Here is a 24,879-nt window from a genome sequence, read left to right as displayed (position 1 = left end):
GGACCGGCCATTTTCACTTCTTTTGTGGTGGAATGTCATCAGTTAAGGCGGGGCAGGCATTTTCACTTCTTTTGTGATTCTTCAGTTACTTCAGGCCATGTGGGCGTACACGTGCAAGTCACAGGGGATGCGATGCCTTGGCTTGGGCTCAGAGGCCTGACACTAACAGTGGAACTTTCTGCAGACTTAAGTAATTAGTGCTTATTACACTGAGTATTAAATGAATATATAGTGCGTTGTTGTGTTTAACATTTAGGACATAACCACTCATAATGTTATAGTTTTAAAAAAAAAGTTTTGTACGTTCCTCTAGGGTAGAACTGTGCCGTACTTCCGGTTTCACTTCATAGGGTCTACAATGCACAGTGTCAAATGCAGAGCTCGTCATGAGAACTGGGCTAAGGCGCGCCCCGCACCCCCCAAACCCTATTATCGGCGCCCGGAGAGGTGCGGGATCCGAAAGTGTGGACAGCGAAACACGCAGAGGAGTGATTCCACTCATCAGTCACACGGTAGGGCGGGACAGCCCCATCTTGCAGTTTTTCATTATTTCAACACAGAGCCCAACGCGCGGGCAACAGATCCGCGCGCAGGGCTGTTTGGGGGCGCTTGAGGCGCACAATCTGGGGCAGGCGGAACCTTAGTCCTCAAACCCGCGTTTCCCGCGACTCCGCTCTCACCGCTACACTACCACACAGACGGCCTCCTTCCCCCACCCCCAGGGGCCCATGCAGGTGCCCGGCTCCGGAGTTCGGGACTGCTAATTTCAGCGAAACGATTAAGAGACGCCCGAACAGCAGACTGCACTTTCTCTCCTCCGGCAGGGAAAAGCTTCCAGCGTAGCGTCTCCCACGCTTCCCCGCCGGCGCAGAGCAGGCCCTACAAAAGCGCACGCCGCCGGCACGCACGCCGCCCCGCCCCGCCCTCACGGCCCGTAGCCAGCCGCGCCCCGCGCTTGCCCGCCCGTGCTTCCCTGGCCCTCGACCCTCGTTCCGTTGGAGGGACCTGAGGCGAGCTCTAGCGAGCTGTTGGCCGGAGGGAAGCCGGAGGAGACCTGGTCGACTGGGCAGAGCGGCAGAGGGTCGGGGAGCCTGCTCTGCACGCCCAGGGAGTAGAAGTGGGCAGGGAGCAGGGTTATGTGAGGGAGCGCGCCGCTACTGAGCTTGGGTCCGACTGGAGCTCAGGCTCGGGACCCAGACTGGTGGGCCAGGCCTCCAAGCCGGTCTTACACCCGGTCCAAGGAGGACACGCCGGACGCAGAGGGACGGAGCGAGCAAGGAGACATGGCTTCATCATTCCTGCCCGCGGGGGCCACCACCGGCGACAGCGGTGGAGAGCTGAGCTCAGGGGACGACTCCGGGGAGGTGGAGTTCCCCCATAGCCCTGAGATCGAGGAGTCCAGTTGCCTGGCCGAGCTGTTTGAGAAGGCTGCCGCGCACCTGCAAGGCCTAATTCAGGTGGCCAGCAGGGAGCAGCTCTTGTATCTGTATGCCAGGTACAAACAGGTAAAGTAGCAGGGAAAGGGTGGATGGGGGAGAAAGATACGGAGCATCATCTTGAACGAGGAAAAGATGTTTGCTTTCTAGGAGTGATATTTATTTAGCTGGGCACTGGACACTTTTTCTGTGTTTTTTTTCTGACTTATTCAGTGATCTTGCGTTTTACCAGCTTAAGAACCTTTACAAAATGAGGATAAAATAAGATTTATCATTCATTTACCCTTTCCAAAGGGCCACATGGAAGTAAATATGGTAAAGTTAATTAAACTATATTGAGATCCAAGAAGATAATAGGATTGTAATAATGTGATGCAGGGCTGGGCGCAGTGGCTCACGCCTGTAATCCCAGCACTTTGGGAGGCCGAGGCGGGAGGATCACCTGAGGTCAGGAGTTCGAGACCAGCCTGACCAACGTGGAGAAACCCCGTCTCTACTAAATTACCCAGGCGTAGTGGCGCATGCCTCTAATCCCAGCTACTCAGGAGGCTGAGGCAGGAGAATCGCTTGAACCGGGGAGGCGGAGGTTGCGGTGAGCGGAGATTGCGCGCCATTACACTCCAGCCTGGGCAACAAGAGCAAAACTCCGCCTCAAAAAAAAAAAAAAAATAATAATAATAATAATAATAATGTGATACAATGCAAAATACAGTATTGCAACTTTTGTGATTTTTATAAAATCCTGAATATCTTTATGTTTTCGTTGAATATGTCTTTTCTGTTTGATACAATCTAAAAAGAGCTATGAACACCAGATGAGATAATGCCCTTCTTTTACAGAAAAGGAAACTGAAGGCCACAGAGAGTAGGCAGCTTGCCTAGGGTCATACAGATATATCAGTCAGAACTGGATTGTAGCTCCTGACTCAGTCTAAGGCTGTGAACTTTACCTGGAAATAGGGAGATGTATAGACATGTTTAATTTATAATTCAGGTTGACATTGGTTAGGTACCAGAAGGGAAATAATTGCTTTGTCATAAGCAACATATATTTGTTCGGCAGCTTTTATATGCAAGACACTTGGATATAATGCCTACAGAGAATGCAGAGAAGGAAAAACATGACACTCACAATTTTTTTTTTTTTTTCCACAGAGAGTTTGGGTTTCGCCACATTTCCCAGGCTGGTCTTGAACTCCTGAGCTCAGGCAATCCACCTGCCCAAAGTGCTGGGATTACAGGCATGAGCCACTTTGCTGGCTGACACTTTATTTTTATTTTTATTATTTTTTGAGACGGAGTTTCATTTCTGTTGCCCAGGCTGGAGTGCAGTGGCTAGATCTTGGCTCACTGCAACCTCAGCCTCCCCGATTCAAGTGATTCTCCTGTCCCAGCCTCCCAAGTAGCTGGGATTACAGGTGCCCACCACCATGCCCGGCTAATTTTTTGTGTATTTAGAAGAGACGGGGTTTCATTATGTTCACCAGGCTGGTCTTGAACTCCTGACCTCAGGTGATCTGCCTGCCTCGGCTTCCTAAAGTACTGGGATTACAGGTGTGAGCCACCGTGCCCAGCCCACATTTGCTTTTAAGAGACTTACAAAGTACTTGAGGAATCTAGGTTTGAACACACCTGAAAAATTGCTGACAAGAGTTAAATAACAGTTCAGGAAAATTACAGCTCTTTGAAACACTGGAGGAAATGAAATTCTGGATAATAGCCTATTTTGTTTTATTAAAAATGTGTAACCTTTTTTTCGTTTTGCCTCTTGACATAGTTACATATTTTCCCCTGTATTTGTTAAAGGAAAAATAAGTTGGGGGAGAGGCCTGCTGTATTCCTTTTTTTTTTTTAACTAAAAATTTTTTTTAGAGATGGGATCTTGTTCCGTTGCTCAGGCTAGAGGGCAGTTACACACTCATAGCTCACTGCAGCCTTGAGCTTCTGGCTTCAAGGGATCCTCCTGCTTAAGCCTCCTGAAGTACTGTTATTATACACATGATCCCCCATGCCCAGCCCCACTGTGTTCTTAAACGGGATATATTGAGTAGAGATGAACCTTGTTTTGAAGGTTGATGGTCATTATTATGAATGTCAGTTAATGTGACCTGAGAGATAAAGCTGTAGGAACAAATGGTATAAATTATAGTGTTGAATGAAACTTACCTCCAAATTGGACTTGGAATTAGCTTTCTGGGAAAAGTTCTTGATATCTGTTTTCTCTTTGGTCATTTGTTATACTTTGTCCTAATAACATTAGAGTGAAACTTTTGATTATTTAACAAATATTTATCGAGAATCATATTAGGACCTGTAATATGTCTGATGATTCTCTGGGCAGTATGAGACTAATTTTCCCCAAATTCCCTAGAAAATATTCTTTTTTATTCTAGGACATATCTTTATTGATTGATATCTGTGTCGTCATTATTCAATATTCTATTTCTAAGTCATGAGTGAACTGTAGTCACCTATCAACTTGGGAACCATTCTGTCTCAGGTATACTCACTTCATTCAGATAATATGAAGGAGGAATGTCCCTCATCCTTTCAAGAACTTGACTTTGGGGTGTTTAGAGATATTCTGTATCTGCAAATAAAATTCTGCATTATTAGGAAATAATATACTTGCTTAGATATGACACTGGGCCACAGTTTTCATCAATCTCCTAAATATTTGATTTTTGACAAAATTCTGAGATAACATTAAGAATAGCATCTTTGATAGAATAATAAAGTTGAAAGTCCAATATCATTTCTGCATATTGTATCAAAATTTATCATAAAATAGCATTTTGTATTCAGAATAGCACCCTATTTTGTAGGCTGGATGAGGTTGTTGGCAGGAAGATAATAAATAAGCTAAGATATGAACCTTATTTTCTCAGGGAGAACTCTAAATTTACTTAGCGTCACAGCTTTATTAGTCTCAGATTAGCCTATGGCTTCAAAATAATCTTTCGATAAAGTTTCAACAAAATCAAATGAATGAACAGTTTTTTGGTCGCTCTCTACATCAGCCTACACTCTCCCTCCTAAAGATAGCTAATTGACAGCTGTGAAAACTGGAGAGTAATGAAAATTTGTGAATTCCTGTTGACTTCATGAGATACTATTTAATGATACTTTTTTTTTTTTTTTGAGACAGAGTTTTGGTCTGTCATCCAGGCTGGAATGCAGTGGCGTGATCTGGGCTCACTCCAACTTCCGCCTCCTAGGTTCAAACGATTCTCTTGCCTCAGCTTCCTGGGTAGCTGTGATTACAGATGTCTCTCACCGCGCCCGACTAATTTTTGTATTTTTAGTAGAGATGGGGTTTCACCATGTTGGCCATGGTTGACCAGGCTGGTCTCCTGATCTCAGGTGATCCGCCTGCCTAGGCCTTCCAAAGTGCTAATATTAGAGACATGAACCACCGCGCCTTAATACTACTTTATTAAATATTAACCTTGAGTCAAGTCTTAAATTTTGTGTGATGAGATGGGAAGTACACACAAAATACTTCTGCTGCATACTGAGTTATCTTAACTATTTTGAGGAAAAGCACTTGTGTAATTTCTGAGTTGCAAAATGAACTATATACTTTTTTCCATTTTTACTTAACAGAACAACTCACAGATAATTATACCTACTCAAATTTGGGTATTTGGCAGGTAGTTTCTTGAAAATGAATGAAATAAGCCTGTCACTTCAAGGAAAACAACTCAAAGTATTTGTTGCCAGTAATAACATTTGAGCCTTCAAGTGAAAATGAGAAGTTTGGAAAATCTGTATCTGCCACTGTGAGCTTGACAGCTTCCCAGTACTTAAAAACTTTTTTTGATGAGATAAGTGATGACAGTCATGAATGTGAACGTTTGCTATTATATCATGAAATGTGTCAACATTTGAAAAGTCTGTGTAACTCAGTAAACCATATTTTCTAAATATTTCATGGAATGATGTTACAAATCATGTGTTGGTAAAAGATGCCTTTCAAAGTGCAAGTCAGACCAATGGATTTCAGTGTTAACAGTATGAAAAATTCATTGATATGAGTTCAGATTCCTCATTGCAACTGACCTGAAACTACCATCTGTTAGGTTTTGGCATAGTATCAAAGAAGAATATCTACAACTATCTCAAAATGCTGCTAAAATACTTCTCTCTTTTCTAACAACATATCTGCGTGAAGCTGAATTTTCTTCTTATACTTCAACCAAAACAACATATTGCAGTAGATTGGATGCAGCAGTAGATATGCAAATGCAACTGGCTTCTAAGCGAGACATGAAAAAAATTAAGAAATGTAAAACAGTGCTACTTTTCTCACTGATTTTTTTAGAATAGTTATTTTGCATAAAATGTTATTTATGTTAACATCTAATGGATTTATTATTTTTAAATGAGCTAATACACATTTTTAAAATGTCCCAGTTTTAATTTCTAATATGGTAAATATCAATAGATATAACTCATATAAATGATGGCTCTTTAGGATCATGAGAGTATAAAAGGATTATAAGACTAAAAAATTTGAAAACTGCTGCCCTAAGTTCCTTTTTCATGGTCAGAGGTGGCTTACCATCACCACATGTATATCATATCCAGGGCAAAGGGAAAGGGGAAGACAAACTCCTTTTCTTTTTAAGGAAGGTATTTGTATCACTCTTCCACACATCCAGTCCCCAGAACCTAGGCAGAAGTTGGATGGCCATGTGTAATGTTTAGCTGGATGATCATGTGTCCAGCTGAGACTTCTGTTACTACAGGAGAAATGGAGAAGAACTATTGGCATTTGTTGCTGCCACTGGATGGTGTCTGGATAAAAAACAAAAATAGTTATAACTGCTATTTTTATGATGTCTTGAAGTTTGTATAATTTATTTCATTTAATATTTCTAACAGTCTGGTAGTTCATGTGATTTTAGAGAGTCCAGAATTGAATCCCAGACTCTATTTAGCATTTAAGACAGAATGATGTAGTAAAGGGGTATTGAACTTTGGAGTCAAACACTCTTGGATTTAAATCCAGACTACTAATTCAGGAATATACTAATGTGTGAACTGAGACAACCCTCCTGAGCTTCTTTATCTTCGTTTATAAGATGAGTTTGTAATGGCATACCTAGCAGGATTATTTTTTGGCCCATTCGAGATAAAATATGTGAAGTGTTTGGTCTATGGTGATTGTTCAAGAAATGTGGCTCCTTCTTACGCTTTCTTATCTCTATTCCATCATAACAAGGCTGTTTCTATGTAAGTGTACATTTTAATAACAGCAGAGGGCCATGCGATTAATTGCTAAGCAAATGATAGAGGTGGTAATTGTTATGAATTCAGAGGTAGATGAGATCATTGTAGACTGAAAGAGTTCTTAGAATCTGAAATTTGAGTAGAACTGGAAGGTCGTGCAGCATCTTAAAAGCTGAGGAAAGAAGAAAAGGCGTTTCAGGTGAGTGGAGTGACAAGCAAAACCCTGAACTAGGAATCCCTAAGGCAGTCAGTAGATCATTCTGGTTAGATGAAGGCATCAGTTAGATTTTAGCAGAATTCAAGTGTGGAAGAGTAATGGGAGATAGTGGGAAAATCCCTGAGAAGTAGATAGGTGCTGTGGATGAGTTAAGAACAGTTACAGGCTGTATTCTAATAGAAAGATGAGACTTTACACAAAACTTTCTAACACATGGTAGAAAAAGTGAAAAGTACCATAAAAGATATATAGAGTAAATGCTCTAAGAGTTCATAAGGAAGGAAGATGACTTCTGGCAGTGGGAATCAGGGCCTGTATAGTGAATTCTGCACTTGTGTGAATTTCATTTATGCTTATTCTCAATGAAAATATTCACTGTACAGTTTAACTACAAATGTCATTTGAGGATTAAAATTAAGTATTGACCACAAACAAAAGATGATAAGACTGTTGTAGAAAAATAGAATTGTATTGTTGAGAACCCCTAAAATTTTTTTGCATGGGTTTTGGCATCCAAATTTATATTGATGAGTTTCTTAATAGGGCACTTTAAAAGTAGTACACTTTTTCCCCTGAAATTTTGGAGAGATAAAATGCTAATAGAGTTACAAGAATCAGCATGAAGAAATAGTGTTATGAATTCTGATAAATTATGAATTCTAAACCTTATTAATTCTGTGTTAAAAAATTCTTTATACATGGTAATAGAGTATATAATGTATGTTGATAACTTGTCTTATATGTAAATAGTCTACTACGAAATGCAACCATTTATCACAGTTTTTCTGTATTACAATATTACATAATAGTTGTTTTGGCCGGGTGCGGTGGCTCAAGCCTGTAATCCCAGCACTTTGGGAGGCCGAGACGGGCGGATCATGAGGTCAGGAGATCGAGACCATCCTGGCTAACCCAGTGAAACCCCGTCTCTACTAAAAAATACAAAAAGCCTAGCCGTGCGAGGTGGTGGGCGTCTATAGTCCCAGCTACTCGGGAGGCTGAGGCAGGAGAATGGCATAAACCCAGGAGGTGGAACTTGCAGTGAGCTGAGATCCGGCCACTGCACTCCAGCCTGGGTGACAGAGCGAGACTCCGTCTCAAAAAAAAAAAAAAAAAAAAGTTGTTTTATGCAGTAAGCCAAAGTAGCCTGTATGCAATGTTTGATTCTGTTTGGGTTTTTTTGTTTGCTTTTGCAAAGAATGTTAAATTTTGCTATTCCATATAGGTGCAAATATTTTCCAACCTATGGTTACTAAATTTACATAATACATTTGAAAAGGAAAAGTTTCTCAGATGTTTCTTTGAAAAATAAGTTCTTGATTTTCCTTCCCTCATTTAGGTCAAAGTTGGAAATTGCAATACTCCTAAACCAAGCTTCTTTGATTTTGAAGGAAAGCAAAAATGGTAAGAAATTCTTGGAATCTTTAATGAGGTTGTTGGAAATGGTTTAGGTGTTTAGGAATTAGAAAGCAGTGAGCTGATTAAAGAATTATTTTTATATTAATCTCTCTCTGCTGTAGACTGTACTAATAACAGGCAATTGGAGAGGGATTAAAGAAATCTACTTTTAGCTAAGTCTCCTGAAGGATTCTTATGCTAGCATGTTGGAATATAAGTGGTTCACAACAGACATACATGCCTCACATTTTAATACGTAAGAGAGTGATCATGAGAGCTATTGCTTGAGATTTTCCTTTCCTGTCATTCAGCCCCTAATGGATCAGGACTTCTCCCCTCTGGAGGGTTTTTGGAAGAAGGGCAGAATGACGGGAAGGGCCCAACAGCAGGATAAATCCCCATTTTTCATCCTTCTTCCCTGTCCCAGTTTCATCTCCCTGTCTCTTGCTAATCTTGTGTTCCTTGCTCCACCCACGCCACAGTAAATAACAGCTTATAGTACTCTTGGGAAGAAGGGAGAAGTTCAGTGAAAAGCCAAAACCAGATACTAACTTCTCTGTTTCTCTGAATACATAAAAAAAGAGTATACTTTTGCAAACTTTTTAAACTTATAATCCAGAAGTTCCCTCTTGTCATTTATGAGACCTTGTCTTCTCTTACCTTGTCTAAGTGAAAAAAGAAATTGCATACAACTGGGAATCTTAGTTATAGAAGGGAAGGCTTTGGAGCATCAGCCCTGGAATTAAAAGAAGGTTAGAAGGTAGAGTTAAAAACGAAAAAAAGATAAAATATGATTATAGAGAGAGGAAGTGATAAAATACGGGTTCTGAGTTTATATTCTAGAGCAGTCCCACATAAAATCTGGTCCCCTGGATATATTTCCTGCCTGCCAACTGTTTGTTACCCAGCTGTAAGGAGATACAGAGCTTGAACCCAGATGTAAATCACTTATGTCACTACCCACACTGTTTAGTTCAGCTGATTTTTTTTTTATATAGGACAGTCTCAGTGAAGGAAGCAGTGCATTGATTATATTCTTGCACAAGTTTTTTGGTTGATGATAACCAACAGTTCTCTGGCATTTTATTACTGTTCTAAAGAATACCTGATGTTAACGTTTATGGTGAGTTTTTGTCATAATTTATGAAATTTTATAGCTTCATTTTTTTCCTGTGCTTTGCCTCTTTCTCCATTGTTTTTAGCAATTAAAAAAATTTAGATTTTATAGCCACCATAATAATTGTTTAGGCAAGAACATCAACAAATGATAAAATATTAGATGACAAAATATTCGGGAACTATTGGAGAAAAACTATTGAGGAAAACTGTTGTTAAAATGCTAGGTGAAAAACTATTGGGGAGCAAAACCATGGGTTACAGGCTGACCCACCATTTACTTTTTAATTATGAGGGAGAAACCTGACAGATACTGCCGTTACCAAGCCATGAATCTTATTGATGATGGGACAGACTGACATCATGTGCCCCCAGTGTGATGCATTGAAAAGGGCATGTCACCTATATATTACTCTGCTGAAATAATTTAACCCAATTCTAATCATGATTAATCATTTCTGGCAAGAACACTATGTAGGTAAGGAAACAATTAGACAAATTCAAATTGAGAGATATTTTATAAAACAGTTGGACTCTTAAAAAATACCAACAATATGGAAGACAAAAAAGCTGACGATACATGAAACTCAATCCTGTGTGTGGATCTTGATTGGTTCCTGGTGTGGGAGAAGAAAGCCATAAAGGACATTATTGGGACAATCAGGAAAATCTGAATGTATAACCTCTCTATTATATAATAGTATTGATAAATTTCCTGAGTTTGTGTAGGCTGATCTGTTTAGGGATGAAGTGTTACGATACATACAAGTAGTTCTTAAGGAATTCAGTGAAAATAAATTTAGAAAACCTCAGAAAGATGTTATATTCATCATAGAAGCAGGAAGGTAGTGAAAAACAAAATGTGGGATTGAGTTCTGTTTGACAGCAAATCAGGGAAATTGAGAAACCCTGGTTGGAATTAGAAAGAATTGGCAGGGAAAAACCACAAAGGAGGCCTGTCCTGGCAGCCTGCAGGGGGTGGAAAAAAAAAAGACTCAAAAGGAAGCTCAGAACTGAAATGTTGCTTTTGCCATTTATATTGTAGGAAGTCCCTAACTTACTCAGTAATATTCTTTAGTTGTTGCTTTTGCTTTTTGGTTTTTTTTTTTGAGACAGAATTTTGCTCTGTTGCCCAGGCTGGAGTGCGGTGGTGCCATCTCAGCTTACTGCAACCTCTGCTTCCCAGGTTCAAGCAGTTTTCCTCCCTCGGCCTCCAGAGTAGCTGGACTACAGGCACACACCACCATGCCCGGCTAATTTTTGTATTTTTAGTAGAGATGGAGTTTCACCATGTTGGCCAGGCTGGTCTCAAACTCCTGAACTCAGGTGGTCTACCTGCCTCAGCCTCCCAAAGTGCTGGGATTACAGGCATGAGCCACCACGCCTGGCCAGTGTTCTTGTTTCTGCCCTCACCATCCCTGACTTTTGAAGTCCCAGACTGAGTTCCCAGGATCAATTACTAGTAACTTATAGATGAGGTAAGAGCAGAAAGGGAAGGTGGATTTCTTGTATCTTAGTAAGAAGTTTGATGCATTTTCCTTGGGAATATTGTTTTTTATGTGATGATTAGTTTCTGTATGACCAAAATCCCATAAGCACAGTTAATTTATGAGAATAATCCGTATTAGTCTGTGGAGCATACATCTGCAATGGGGTGAAAATTGGTTTGAGGAAGTTATAAAATCTTAGATTACAGTGGTTTGTGGTCTTCCAAAATTTAATAGATATGCAGTGTATCTGTGTTTTTAAAATTTCATAGGGGAGGGTGATTAGGAAAAAAAAAATGTCTGAAAAGGCTTCTTAGGTAGGGCAATAAGGTCTGTATAGCCCTAGACCAATGTAAATGCAAAAAGAACTTCTGTATCCATAACTTATTATCTCTATATTCCGAGACCCTTGAAATGTGTGTGCAATTTTTTTTAATAATAATAAGAAAAATGCTGTTTGTGTTATTTGCATAATGACAGGCCATTTTGGATATTCCATATTGTAGGGAAGCCTGGAAAGCACTTGGTGATTCAAGCCCCAGCCAAGCAATGCAGGAATATATTGCAGTAGTTAAAAAACTAGATCCAGGTTGGAATCCTCAGGTAAGACTTAATGATTATAAATAATACTTTCCAAAAACTTATGATCCTTCTCTGTAATAAATGTCTAAAACTAAGCTTAGTTTTAAGTAACATGCTTAAAGTTTTACTTTCTTGAAATATTATAAAGTTATTGTAATATTTATCTAATAAAATAATTGCTGGCCAGGTGTGGCTGACACCTGTAATCCCGGCACTCTGGGAGGCCAAGCCAGGTGGTTCACCTGAGGTTCAAGACCGGCCTGGCCAACATGGTGAAACCTTGTCTCTACTAAAAATACAAAAATTAGCCAGATGTGGTGGTACACACATGTAATCCCAGCTACTCTGGAAGCTGAGGCAGGAGAATTGATTGAACCTGGGAGGCTGAGGCTGCAGTGAGCCAAAATCAGGCCACTGCACTCCAGCCTGGGCAACACTGCGAGACTCTGTCTCAGAAAAATAAAAAAAATTAATAATACTTAAATAGTAACATAACCAGCTACTGATGCTGAGAACTTCTCTGAGTTGCAGAGTTTTTGAAAGCAGAAGAGTTTGAATTACATAAGAATTTGAAAGAGTTTAACTTGAGATTATCATGCTGGAAAAAACATTAGTCTTGGATTTCTTTTTTATGATCACCTTCTATGCAAGGGCAAAATGCTTCTTATTAGGGATAAAAGATAAATAAGACATGATTTCTGCCATTATATAGTTTAAAGTGTAATAGAGAAGGTAAAACATATCAATATATATAATCTTTAATAGTATAAAACGATAATGTAAATGTTAGGGAATCCAGCAGGAAAAGAGATTGCTTTGGACTTTGGAAGCATTGGATATTGTTCACTTAAATATACCCTGTTTTTCTCATATACTTATTGGAGAACATCTAGACAGAATTTAATAAAGGTGAGGTCACTATTTAAGAATATTGTTAAATGATTAACAGGTATTTCAGTGAGATAGAGGTTGCATTGTATCACGTAAAACATGCAAATTGAATTTTTTTCAATAAAAACAGTTAGGCCAAACATTTTAGCAGTTAATGAATTAAACAATTTTCAGTGTTTTTGTAATAATTACATGGGTACATAGTTGTTACTGGTATGAAGGAATTTGTTCCATTAATCATGGAATCTTAAAAATCTCAGACCTGTTAGGAACTTTAAAAGATTATATATTATGACATATTAAAAATGTATCTTTTCTTTTTTTTTTTTTTTTTGTTGAGACGGAGTCTCGCTCTGTCGCCCAGGCTGGAGTGCAGTGGCCGGATCTCAGCTCACTGCAAGCTCCGCCTCCTGGGTTTACGCCATTCTCCTGCCTCAGCCTCCCAAGTAGCTGGGACTACAGGCGCCCACCACCTCGCCCGGCTAGTTTTTTGCATTTTTTTTTTTTAGTAGAGACAGGGTTTCACTGTGTTAGCCAGGATGGTCTCGATCTCCTGACCTCGTGATCCGCCCGTCTCGGCCTCCCAAAGTGCTGGGATTACAGGCTTGAGCCACTGCGCCCGGCCTAAAAATGTATCTTAAGAGTACAAAGTGGAAGAGATAACCAACTTTGGATATCTTTAATGATATGACTGCCTTTTAGAAGTCATTGAAAAATTTCCTTCTTTTTTTTGGAGACAGGGTCTCTGTCTATCAGCCAGGCTGGAACACAGTGGTAGGATCTTGGCTCAATGTAACCTCCACCTCCTAGGTTCAAGTGATTCTCCCACTTCAGCCTCTGGGACTACAGGTGTGCACCACTACACCTGACTAATTTTTTTATTAAATTTTTTTTTTTTTTTTTTTTTTTTTTAGTAGAGATAGGGTTTTGCCGTGTTGGTCAGGCTGGTCTTGAACTCCGGACCTCATGTGATCCACCCGCTTCGGCCTCCCAAAGTGCTGGGATTATAGGCATGGGAAATTTCCTTATGTTTCTGATGTGCATGAGTCTTCATTTTCAGAAATTTTCTATTTTTTATAAGACCAAATATGCATACAAGTATGTATCTCAAGGTTCTGAGGGCTTAAAATCTGAAAATCAGTGGTCAAAACAAGTGCCCCCTGAGCTGAACTCAGCCTGAACAACTGTTGCACAATGTTTAAAAAGGAAACAAAACTTGAATATGAGTGCCTTTAGGCAGAGTATTTTTCAGGTCCAGTCACTGTGTTCTCATCCTTCCCTGTTGATTTATACAACACTATTGCTGATGCTTGGCCTATGAAGGCATTTGAGTTTATAAATTCTGATAAATGACAGAATTTATGATTTCTTACCTTCAGTACTTTAGTAAAATTTCGTTAACTATTACTCTTAAAATGCTTGCAGGCCAGGAGCAGTGGCTCACACCTGTAATCCCAACACTTTGGGAGGCTGAGGTGGGTGGATCATCTGAGGTCAGGAGTTCGAGACCAGCCTGACCAACGTGGTGAAACCCTGTCTCTACTAAAAAATGCAAAAATTAGCCAGCCATGGTGGCAGGCGCCTGTAGTCCCAAATACTCGGGAGGCTGAGGCAGGAGAATCGCTTGAACCCGGGAGGCAGAAGTTGCAGTGAGCCGAGGTGTGCCATTGCACTCCAGCCTGGGCAACAGAGCAAGACTCTGTCTCAAAAAAAAAAAAAAAAGCTTGCCGATTCCAAACAGGTGTTAAGGATGCTTTTTAAAAGTGTCTAAATCTAACCTATTGAGCATATACTTGAGTAAACCAAGCAGAACCAAAGGCACTTTCATATTCTTTAATTATTTAATACATTAAATAATAATCTTTTAAAAATTAATATATTATTTAGTACATTGAATAACATTAAAAGAATTTACAACATATTATTCTAAAAGTATTTTAACATTGGAATCCAGTGGTAAGGAGGAATTTTATGTTTTATTTACATTTTAGTTTTTGGTTTAAACACTCTAAGCTGGTCCCCTTTGACTCATAGCTTTTTTTTTCTTTGTCTTTTAAACTGTTGGGAGGCAGATCATAACCTCCATCTCAGAAGAGATTTGTCATTTAGTTCATTATCTTTTAGGTTAAAAATTTTCTTTTGATATTCTAAAAAAATAAATAAATAAATAAGAACAACACTCATTCTGAATGTGCTGAGTTCCTTTTTTTTTTTTTTTTGAGATGGAGTCTCTATCACCCAGGCTGGAGGCAGTGGCACAATCTCAGCTTACTGCAACCTCCACCTCCCAGGTTCAAACAATTCTTCTGCCTCAGCCTCCTGAATAGCTGGGATTACAGGCGTGAACCACTGCACCTGGCCTGAATGTGCTGCGTTCTTTACATGTATTGTCTTTTGATATCTTCACAAAAAGTCTTCACAGTTAGAAACTACTATAATCTGCATTTTAAAAATGAGGAAATTCAGGCACAGAGAGATTTAGTAACTTACCTAAAATTAGCCAGCTAAGGCCAGGTGTGGTGGCTCACTCCTATAATTCCAACACTTTGGGAGACTGAGGCAGGAGAATCACTTGAGGCAAGGAGAGCAGCCTGGGCAACAAAGCAAGACCCCATCTCTATTTAAAAAAAAACAAAAACAAATTAGCCAGGCACAGTGGTGTGCGCCTGTAGTCTCAGCTACCTGGGAGACTGAGGTGGAAGGATCCATTGAACGGAGGAGTTCAGGGTTGCAGTCAGCTGTGATTGCACCACTGCACTCCAGCCTGGGTGACAGAGTGAGACCCCATCTCAAAAAAAAAAAAAAGCCAATAACAAATGATGGTACTGGGATTTAGACCTGTATTTATGTGAGTCCAGAGCCCTGTTGTTAATCACTCTACTGTCTGTTCTATAGCTGATATTGGAAATATATCTATAAGGTGTAAACTTAAGTGTATGTATATGTGTAAAAAGTTCAAGGCAGCTATTATTTTTGTCAAAGCTCTGTGGTACCTTGAGGTATAAAACAGTGCTTTAAAATTCATCTTTAAAAATGACTATGTTTTCTGTTATATGTTTCGTCTTATCTCAAGAATATGTTGTTCAGTGTTTACTATAATCAAGGCAATTATTTTTGCCTTTGTTTTGGGGGGAGGGTAAGTTTTTTTTTGTTTTGTTTTTAAAGTTTCGAATAATATAAGGAACTTCTGTAAGGCCTTTATCTAGATTCACCATAGTTGTATTTGCTTTATCATTCTCTTTCTTTACAGATAGACACACATGTATATAACACACACCCCCCCACACACACACATAAATACATTTTTTCCAAATTGTTTGAGATAAGTTGGAGACATCATGTTCCTTTATCACTGATTCAGGATTTTTTTCCTAACAAAAAGAACCTTTTTTTACGCAGTGGTCCCTCCTTATCAGGGAATACATTCCAAGACCCCCAGTGAGTACCTGAAACTGTGGCTAGTACTAACCTGATTGTTGTCAGTTGGAAAACATTTCTGTGCATGTCTTCAATCCACAAAGTAAATGTTTTTTTCTTCTGTACTAAGTACTTATGTTGCATTATGGCTGTAACTTTTGTAGTTTAAGGTGGGACAGGAAAACTAGCACAAGTTTTTTTTTCTTTCACAATTTCTTGGATAGAAGATTTGTTCTTATTGCCGATCTTAGTAACCTCAGCATACGATGTTTTTCTTTCCTTAAGTTGAGAACTTTTACCTTTTCACCTAAAGGAAACAATTTATGGCTATTCTTTGGCACACTCAATTGCCAGTATCACTACTCTTGTACTTTGGGGCCATTATTAAGTAAAATAATGGTTACTTGAACACAAACATGGTACTGCAACAGTTGACAGTCGATCTGATAACCTTGAAGGGAACTAAGTGACTAATGGGCAGGTAGCATATACAGTGTGACTATACTGGCTAGACAAAAGGATGATTTATGTTCTAGGCGGGATGGAGTGGGTTGGAGTGGAGGGCGTGAGATGGTGTGAAATTTCATCACACTGCCCAGAGTGGTGCACAGTTTAAAACTTAGGAATGGTTTATTTCTGGAATTTTCCACTGAATATTTTGGATTGGCAGTGGGTAACTGAAACCGTGGAAAGTGAAACTGGATAAAGGAGGGCTACTGTATAAGTATACTATAATGATCAAAATGAGGAATTTTAACATTGATTTAGTATTGTCAAGTCTATAGTCCATATTCAAATTTATCGTTATAATGATAATGTCCTTAGTAATGCCCTTTAAAGTTATTCTTCAAATGCTGATCCATCTTCTAATGCAGGGTCATGCATCGTATTTAATTGTCATGTATCTTTAGTCTTCTCTAATGGAGCAGTTTCTCAGCCATTTTCTTCCCTTTCTTGCCCATGATACTTTTGCAGATTACAGGCCAGTTGTTTTGTAGAATGTCCCTTATTTTGGGTTTACCCGATGTTTCCTTATAATTACATTTAGATTATACATTTTTAGGAAGAATACCACGCAGTTGTGTCCTCCTCAATACATCATACCAGGAGGTACATGATATCTGTTTGTCCCAATACTGGGATGTTAACTTTGATCACTTGGGAAAGGTGATGTCTGCCAGACTTCTCTACTGTGAAGTTCCTATTTTTCCCTTTGTGATTAATGGGAAGTTAATTCCTTTTGTAATTAATTAATGAGTACTTTGTGGGGAAACAGTTTGAGACTATGTAAATATCCTTTTCCTAGTCAGATTTCACCCACTAGTTTTAATATTTGTGAATTATTTTTTAACTCCATAATTTTGCCTTCATTTATTATTTAGCATTCCACCGTAAGGATGGACTTTCCCTTTCTGCCCGTTTATTCATTGTCGAGAACTTTCCTCCCATTTTTTTTATTTATTCGTTGTCAAGAACTGTGAAATGTCTGAGATTTTACTCTACCTGGAAGCTGGTAAGTTAGCCTGTTACTGTTTCTTAGATGCTGGCAGAAAGCATAAGACTCTTGGGTCAGAGCCAAAGGACTTTATTATTCATGGCATCGCAAACTGTATAAGCTTCATTTGGTTTGCATTGATTTTTTTGTGTCCCTCAAATCCCACAGGGATGACGCAGGTGGTCCTAGCTGGATTCTTACATATGCAGTGTATTGTGCTATAGGGAAGGAGCACTGAGCTATGGGGATTGACCACTTTTTTAGCAGGTGGAAGCAAACCTGATTGTTGTCAGGGGATGGAGATACATTACCTCATCCCTGAAGATGGCTTCCTGTATACACAGGAAGAAATGGCCCAGGTAAAGAATGGTCAGGGCCTGGTCTATTGAACCAGGATGAGTAGGGACACTCAGGACTCATGGTAGATTGCCTCACTCAACATTCATGTATTTATATCAATTTAGACTCATAGATTTTTATTCAGTGGGATATAATCCATTAAGATCATTATTTTTTTGTCTACTGGGAGTACCTTCAAGATGGCTCCTATATTTATATTGGTATAGACTCATGGATTTCTCTTTTATTCAGTGAGGTATAATTCATTAAAAGCATTTATTTGGCCACTTGGAGCTTTTTCAAGATGGCTTCTATGTCCTTTTTGATATGTCCCCATCATTGAGCATTTTCTTACTTCTTGGCACAAGACGTTTCAAGCAGTACTAATTTCCTAGGGCTACTGTAATAAAGTGCCACAGACAGTACTTTGTGGTTTAAAACAACAGAAAATTATTTTCTCACAGTTGTGGAGGCGTTGGAAAGAAGGTGTTAGCCGACCCATGCTCCCTGTGAAGGTTGTAGGGAAGAATCATTCCTTGCCTCTTCCAGCTTATGGTAGCCCCGGGCATTGTTTGACTTGTGGCTGCCTACCTCCGTTCTTAGCCTCTGTCTTCACATGGCCTTCTTCCCTATGTTTCTGTATCCAAATCTCCTTCTCCTTTTTCTAGTAGACACTAGTAATTGAATTTAGGGCCCACCTTAATCCAGTAGGAACTTATTTTAACTTACATCTGCAAAGATCCTGTTTCCAATTAAGGTCTTATTAACAGGTCCTTGGAGGCCGTGCGCGGTGGCTCAAGCCTGTAATCCCAGCACTTTGGGAGGCCGAGACGGGCGGATCACGAGGTCAGGAGATCAAGACCATCCTGGCTAACCCGGTGAAACCCCGTCTCTACTAAAAAAAATACAAAAAACTAGCCGGGCGAGGTGGCGAGCGCCTGTAGTCCCAGCTACTTGGGAGGCTGAGGCAGGAGAATGGCGTGAACTCGGGAGGCGGAGCTTGCAGTGAGCTGAGATCTGGCCACTGCACTCCAGGCTGGGTGACAGAGCGAGACTCCGCCTCAGGAAAAAAAAAAAAAAAAAAAAAAAAAGGTCCTTGGGATTAAGATTTGGGCATACCTTTTTGAGGGACACAATTCAACTCACTACACGGACTTACCTGGTGTTTGCCCTGCCCTATCCCTGGAATTGGCTGCTTCTCTTTAACTCTTTAGTAGAGAAAAGTATTTAGAAACCAAGGTCTGGATGCTCAGGTACGTTCATTGCTACTGGAGTGTCATTGCTTCTAGGCCCTCTCATAAGACAGACCTAAAATTACATACCCTCAGATGTATGTATCTGTAGATACACACACTTTTTTTTTTTTTTTTTTTTTGAGGCAGAGTCTTGCTCTGTTGCCCAGGCTAGACACATCTGCAGTGGTACGATCTCGGCTCACTGCAACCTCCGCCTCCTGGGTTCAAGCAATTCTCTGCCTCAGCCTCCCAAGTAGCTGGGATTACAGGCGCCCACCACCACGCCCAGCTAATTTTTGTATTTTTAGTAGAGACGGGGTTTCATCATGTTGGCCAGTCTGGTCTTGAACTCCTGACCTCGTGATCCACCCGCCTCAGCCTCCCAAAGTGCTGGGATTAAAGGCGTGAGCCACCACATCCAGCCACACACACACACATTTGTATATACATGCATACATGCATATGTATGTATATGTATAGATACATAGATACACATGTTGAATACACATTCATTGTAGACACAGACATATGTATATGACACAGACGTGTATACATGTATCAATACTTATGTAACTCTCACATATATGTCCTGTATCAGTATTTATATATTTATCTACTTATATACTAAAAACCATAAGTTTATATTCATACCTGTAATTCCATCCCAATACTACAGGGTACATGCTAGCCTTTCCTCTTTCGTATTTGTAACTCCTTTCTCCAACAGAACAACCCTGGCTCCCAGTATCCTCAATATAGTTACTCATTTGCTTAAGTCTAGAATATACAGAAAGTAGTTTCAGAATTTCTAACCTATACCACTGTGAAAAGAAAATTTACCAATAAAGTTCTCTATAGGAGTCTTACTTTGTTTTTTGGCAAAATTTATGTATAGTGAAATGTACAAACGTTAAGTGTGTAATTCAGTGAGTTTTGACAAATAATAAGGCAGTTTTGTAAAAACTTTGGTAAAATTGGAAAATAACCGCATCCCAGTCACCTTGTTTTTTTGACTACTACTTAATTGACTCAGTGATCACATGGAAGGGTAGTATTTTCCTTAGCGTGAATGCCCTGAGCCATAAAGTAACACTGTTCTGAAGTGGCTTCCTTGCTTGTAAATAAATAATGTTGACATGTAAAGCAGGACCACCAAACTGTAAGTCTTGTAGTAATTTTAATGTATTTTCCACTCTGGACAAAAAGATATTTTTTTATCCCTGATAAATATTAATGGTTCTAGAAGAGGACATTTTCCAAGTTAAAGAATTAGGTATTTTTTTTGTAACTCCCAGGTAGTATCTGATATTTTCCATAGCTCTTTGGAGAAGATTCTTGTTCCAAGATGCATGGGCACTATTTCTTTTGAGTCCTGTTATACAAAAGCTTTTAAGTACTAATAGCAGAATGATTAAATTTGAGTGTATTTGGTATCTTAGTCATATACATTAGGCAGAAACAAAAAAGCAGCCCATTAATGACATTAATGATCTCTCTCCAGATCTCACTGATTAAAAGATTAATAGTATGTACTTTGCATGTATAATTAAAATTTTTTTTTTTTTTTTTTTTTTTTTTTTTTTTTTTTTTTTTTGAGACGGAGTCTCACTCTGTGGCCCAGGCTGGAGTGCAGTGGCCGGATCTCAGCTCACTGCAAGCTCCGCCTCCTGGGTTTACGCCATTCTCCTGTCTCAGCCTCCCGAGTAGCTGGGACTACAGGCGCCTGCCACCTCGCCCAGCTAGTTTTTTGTATTTTTTAGTAGAGACGGGGTTTCACCGGGTTAGCCAGGATGGTCTTGATCTCCTGACCTCGTGATCCGCCCGTCTCGGCCTCCCAAAGTGCTGGGATTACAGGCTTGAGCCACCGCGCCCGGCTGTATAATTAAAATTTATCCTAATCTATAATAGATTACCATTTTATATTGAACCAAATATAAAATGAGGCATTTTGTTCTTTTTTCTACCATATATTAAGGTGTTATTGATACCAGTCAGTCATTTATTTCACACGTTAATTTTATACTTACTGTGTGCAAGTTGTAGTTCTAGGGGCTGGGGATTTAGCACTGAACACAGCAGAACAACCCCTGCTCTTAGGAAGCTTGCAGTCGGATAGAGATAAATAATAAAGTAAATATTGTAAATGTTAGTATTGTATTAGTAAATGTGGTGTCTTAAAAAGTGATTAGTACTATGGAGAGAAAGCAGGGAAGAAGGATAGGGCACACAGGAGGTAGGGGTACCTTCTTAGTTTAAAATAAGATGGTCAGGGGAGGCTCACTGAAAAGGTGACATTGAGCATAAATTGAAATTAAGTGAAAGAATGAGCCATACAGGGGGAAGAATATTCTGTATAGAGGAAACAGCCAGTGCAAGTCTCTAAAGTAGGATCATGCCTGATGTGCTCTAGAAACTGCAACGAAGACTGAATGTATATGAGAACGAGGGGTGGAGAAATAGAAAATGAGGCAGAGTTGGGTACATAGTAGAGCCTGCTGTAAGGATTGTGGCTTTTACTCTGAATGAGAAGCAAAATATACTGATTGTAAACTTGTAAAAAGACTTAGGTATTCCTCCACATTGTCCACTAAATAATGTTTTCATGAAAATAATAGAGGCTTATGGAAACAAAAATTCAGGCAGTGTGGAAGAGTAGAAAATGAAACTTAAAACAAGTGCCTTGCCCCACACACTGACACACTCTTTCAGTCCCATTCCCTAGAAGTATCTTTTCACTTGTGACTGTTTCTGTAGTCCTGCAGAGCTACCTCCATAACACTAAGCTCTAAATTCTTCTTTTAAAAAAGGGTTTCTTTGAAAATGAAACCTTTGTCTGATAGATAGAAGAAGGTTAACTTAGTTTCTGCAATTCCACTTCTCTGTCTTCTGCCTCCGTTTCTACTCGCATCTGGTAAAACCTTTAGTGACCGCCAGAGGGAGCAAAGTTCATTATAAATAAGATGCAGTTTTATTCTCAGGAATTTCTAGTGTTTTCTGTGTGTTTCAGTGGTATTGTTAATACTTTGGTTCTCTCTCTTGCTTTTTTTTTTTTTTTTAAACTTCTTAGATCTTTAAAACTTTTATATTTACTGGGGATCTTATTATTAGCTTCATTTCTCTTCACCTCCCTGGTCTGATGATGTTTAGACTGGGATCCATTGTTATTTGTGTGTTGTCCGTGGAGATAAATAGCATAGATGAGAGAACTGACACCCTCCTTTCTTTAGTTCCAGCAGCCAAATAAGTGGTTGTCTAGCTGTCCAGTATCCATCTAGCCTTTTGCAAAATTTGCTGCTATTCATCTGTGGTTTTTGTAACATCATCTTAGTTATCTTTTACCTATAATAATTATTGAAAGAGTAGATAAATTTTTACCTGTTGTTTATGCTTACCTATGAAGGCAGTCATAACTTTTACAATTTATATTTTTAAGAAATAGCTAGACAGATTTGTTTATTTTTGACAAAAATTTACCTTTGACTTTTTTCTTGTTATTCATATCTAATTTTTGCTGACTATAAGGTATTACATTGAGGTTCTTTAGCTGCCTTATGCTAGAGAATAATTCTTTAAGTTATGTTTTCTCATGTATTAAAACTCTTATCTCAGAAAGAAATTCACCTGACTGTTGGACTTGATAGTACTCCATCCAGCCCATAGGCTCTTCAAGGCAAGGACGGTGTCAGATTCACCTTTGTGTTGCTATTTACCACCTACAGAGTTCAACACAGGGCCATGCCATAGAGGGTACCTAGATTATTCTAATTTCCTTCTAATTCTCTTTCCAGGGTAAATAACATGAATCCCTTACATTTCTCTCTTAGAGTGTGTTTCCAACCTTCTTCTGGTTCTTCTTTTGTTTCTTCAAGTTCCAGGGCATAACTTATGCTCAGTATAAGGGGAATACTTTATTTAATTTAATTAGCATTTTTAGAGCATGTAGGTGTGTAGGATGCCATTAGCAATTCCTGAAAAAAGCTACCTGGGAATAAATAGAATACTCAGCATTTGTGGTTAAAGACTACCAGTGTTACTGAAGAGATTAAAATATACACAGGGAAAGTGAATTTTGAATCAAGATTTCAGTATGGTAAAGTCCACTTTTAAGGTAATAGAAATATTATAAAGCACAAAATCTGCATGATTAAGTATTTTTTTTGCCCCAAGATTCAGCCTGTGTTGATGATTTTCAAAACTGTGTCTCTCCCTATCATTTTTGCAGTTTTAACCACAGCCTATGTTGAGTCTAAATTTATGTTTTAGCCCTGATCTTTCCTGTGTCCTGATCAGGGCTTAGGGTTTTTAGACCAGGGTCACAAAAAAAATCAAAAACAAGTGCCTTCATGGGCCAGGCCATTAACATAAATGAATGAAGTGGGTTTTGATTTATTTGGAGAGAATCACGAGGCTGTGGTTTGCAGTAGAGTGCATGCCCTATTTAAAGAGGGGAATTGGACCTTAGCTCAGCTCAAGCCAGTTATTGCCATGAATGCTCAGTAGTACCAGATCTGATATAAACTCTCGATTTCTTTTTTTTTTTTTTTTTGAGACGGAATCTCACTCTGTTGCCCAGGCTGAAGTACAGTGTTGTGATCTTGGCTCACTGCAGACTCTGCCTCCCAGGTTCCAGCGATTCTCCAGCTTCAGCCTCCTGGATAGCTGGGACTACAGGCACATGCCACCACACCCAGCTAATTTTTGTGTTTTTAGTAGAGACGAGGCCTCACCATGTTGGTCAGGCTGGTCTCGAACTCCTGACCTCAAGTCGTCCGCCCACCTCAGTCTCCCAGAGTGCTAGGATTACAGGCATGAGCCACTGCACCCAGCCTGAAATCTCATTTTTTAAGTGACATCTTCTGATTTTTTTTTTTAAGTTAAACATAATGTGAGCCTAATCAAGTACTTCTGTAAGCTCCATTTGGCTTGAAGAACTCTGCCTTTTTGGCTTTGAGTTTCCATTGAGTGCTGGAATACTTACTGAGCATTTCTGTTTAGTGTTGCATTGGCACTTCCGACTCAACAGGTCTAAAATAGAACTCATCAACTCTCTACCCCTTTACCCTGGCCTTCAGATGCTTTCTTCTCCTTCATTGCTTATTTAATGGTACGGCCATATACTGAGTTCATTCAAGTGACAAACCTAGCAGTGATCCCTGAGTCTCTTCTTAGTGCTTTTTCTTTCTTTCTTTTTTTTTTTTTTGAGACGGAGTCTCGCTCTGCCGCCCAGGCTGGAGCCGGATCTCAGCTCACTCCAAGCTCCGCCTCCCGGGTTTTACGCCATTCTCCTGCCTCAGCCTCCCGAGTAGCTGGGACTACAGGCGCCCACCACGTCGCCCGGCTAGTTTTTTGTATTTTTTAGTAGAGACGGGGTTTCACCATGTTAGCCAGCATGGTCTCGATCTCCTGACCTCGTGATCCACCCGCCTCGGCCTCCCAAAGTGCTGGGATTACAGGCTTGAGCCACCGCGCCCGGCCTTACTGCTTTTTCTTAGTGACCTATTTAATTAGTTACCAAGTGTCACTAATTTTATATTTTAAGTAATCTACATCTATCACTTTCTTTCTATCCCTACTGCCTCTGTCTTAATATATCATCATCTCTTGCCTGGGCTGTTGCAATGCCTCCTGTATTCTCCTTGTTTTGAGTGTGGTCCCTCTCAATTCTGTCCTCCACATTGCTTCTGAATTGACTTATCTGAATGTATACCTGACCATGTTTTCCCCATTTAAAAGTAGTTCCCCTTTACTTACAGGCTAAATTAGCATGACATACAAAGTCCACCATAATCTGATTTATATTCACACTTAAGTACCACCTATTTATCTCTCTTCATCTTTTATTTTAGATTCCAGTACTATCAGACTGCTTGTATTTTCTTTTATTTCTTTGGTTTTGAGACAGGGTCTGGCTCTATCACCGAGGCTGGAGTACGGTGGTGTGATCTCTGCTCACTGCACCCTCTACCTCCCGGGCTCAAGCCATCTTTCCACCTCAGCCTCCTGAATACCTGGGACTACAGGTGCGTGTCAC

The 24,879-nt window shown here is 39.7% G+C and overlaps 1 protein-coding gene across 2 annotated transcripts in view; it reads left to right on the top strand.

Annotated features, from left to right (window-relative positions):
- The first annotated feature begins 363 nt into the window (after nt 1-363).
- Nucleotides 364-24,879, top strand: part of ACBD6 (acyl-CoA binding domain containing 6) — a 208,037-nt gene continuing 183,521 nt past the window's right edge. Inside the window, exons 1-3 of one of the 2 annotated variants that reach the window (XM_030936850.1) lie at nt 364-512; nt 8,228-8,292; nt 11,396-11,492. In XM_030936850.1, coding sequence (XP_030792710.1) covers nt 387-512; nt 8,228-8,292; nt 11,396-11,492 — 288 coding nt within the window. In that variant the 5' untranslated portion in view covers nt 364-386. Of the gene's footprint in view, nt 513-572; nt 1,506-8,227; nt 8,293-11,395; nt 11,493-24,879 lie in introns of those variants that run through there. The other variant, XM_010375644.2, reaches the window with a different exon arrangement.

This window comes from Rhinopithecus roxellana, chromosome 8 (genome assembly GCF_007565055.1).
Source record: "Rhinopithecus roxellana isolate Shanxi Qingling chromosome 8, ASM756505v1, whole genome shotgun sequence".
NCBI classification, from domain to species: Eukaryota; Metazoa; Chordata; class Mammalia; order Primates; family Cercopithecidae; genus Rhinopithecus; species Rhinopithecus roxellana.
The sequence above is the reverse complement of the archived record's forward strand: the minus strand, read 5'-3'. Positions and strand labels throughout refer to the sequence as shown.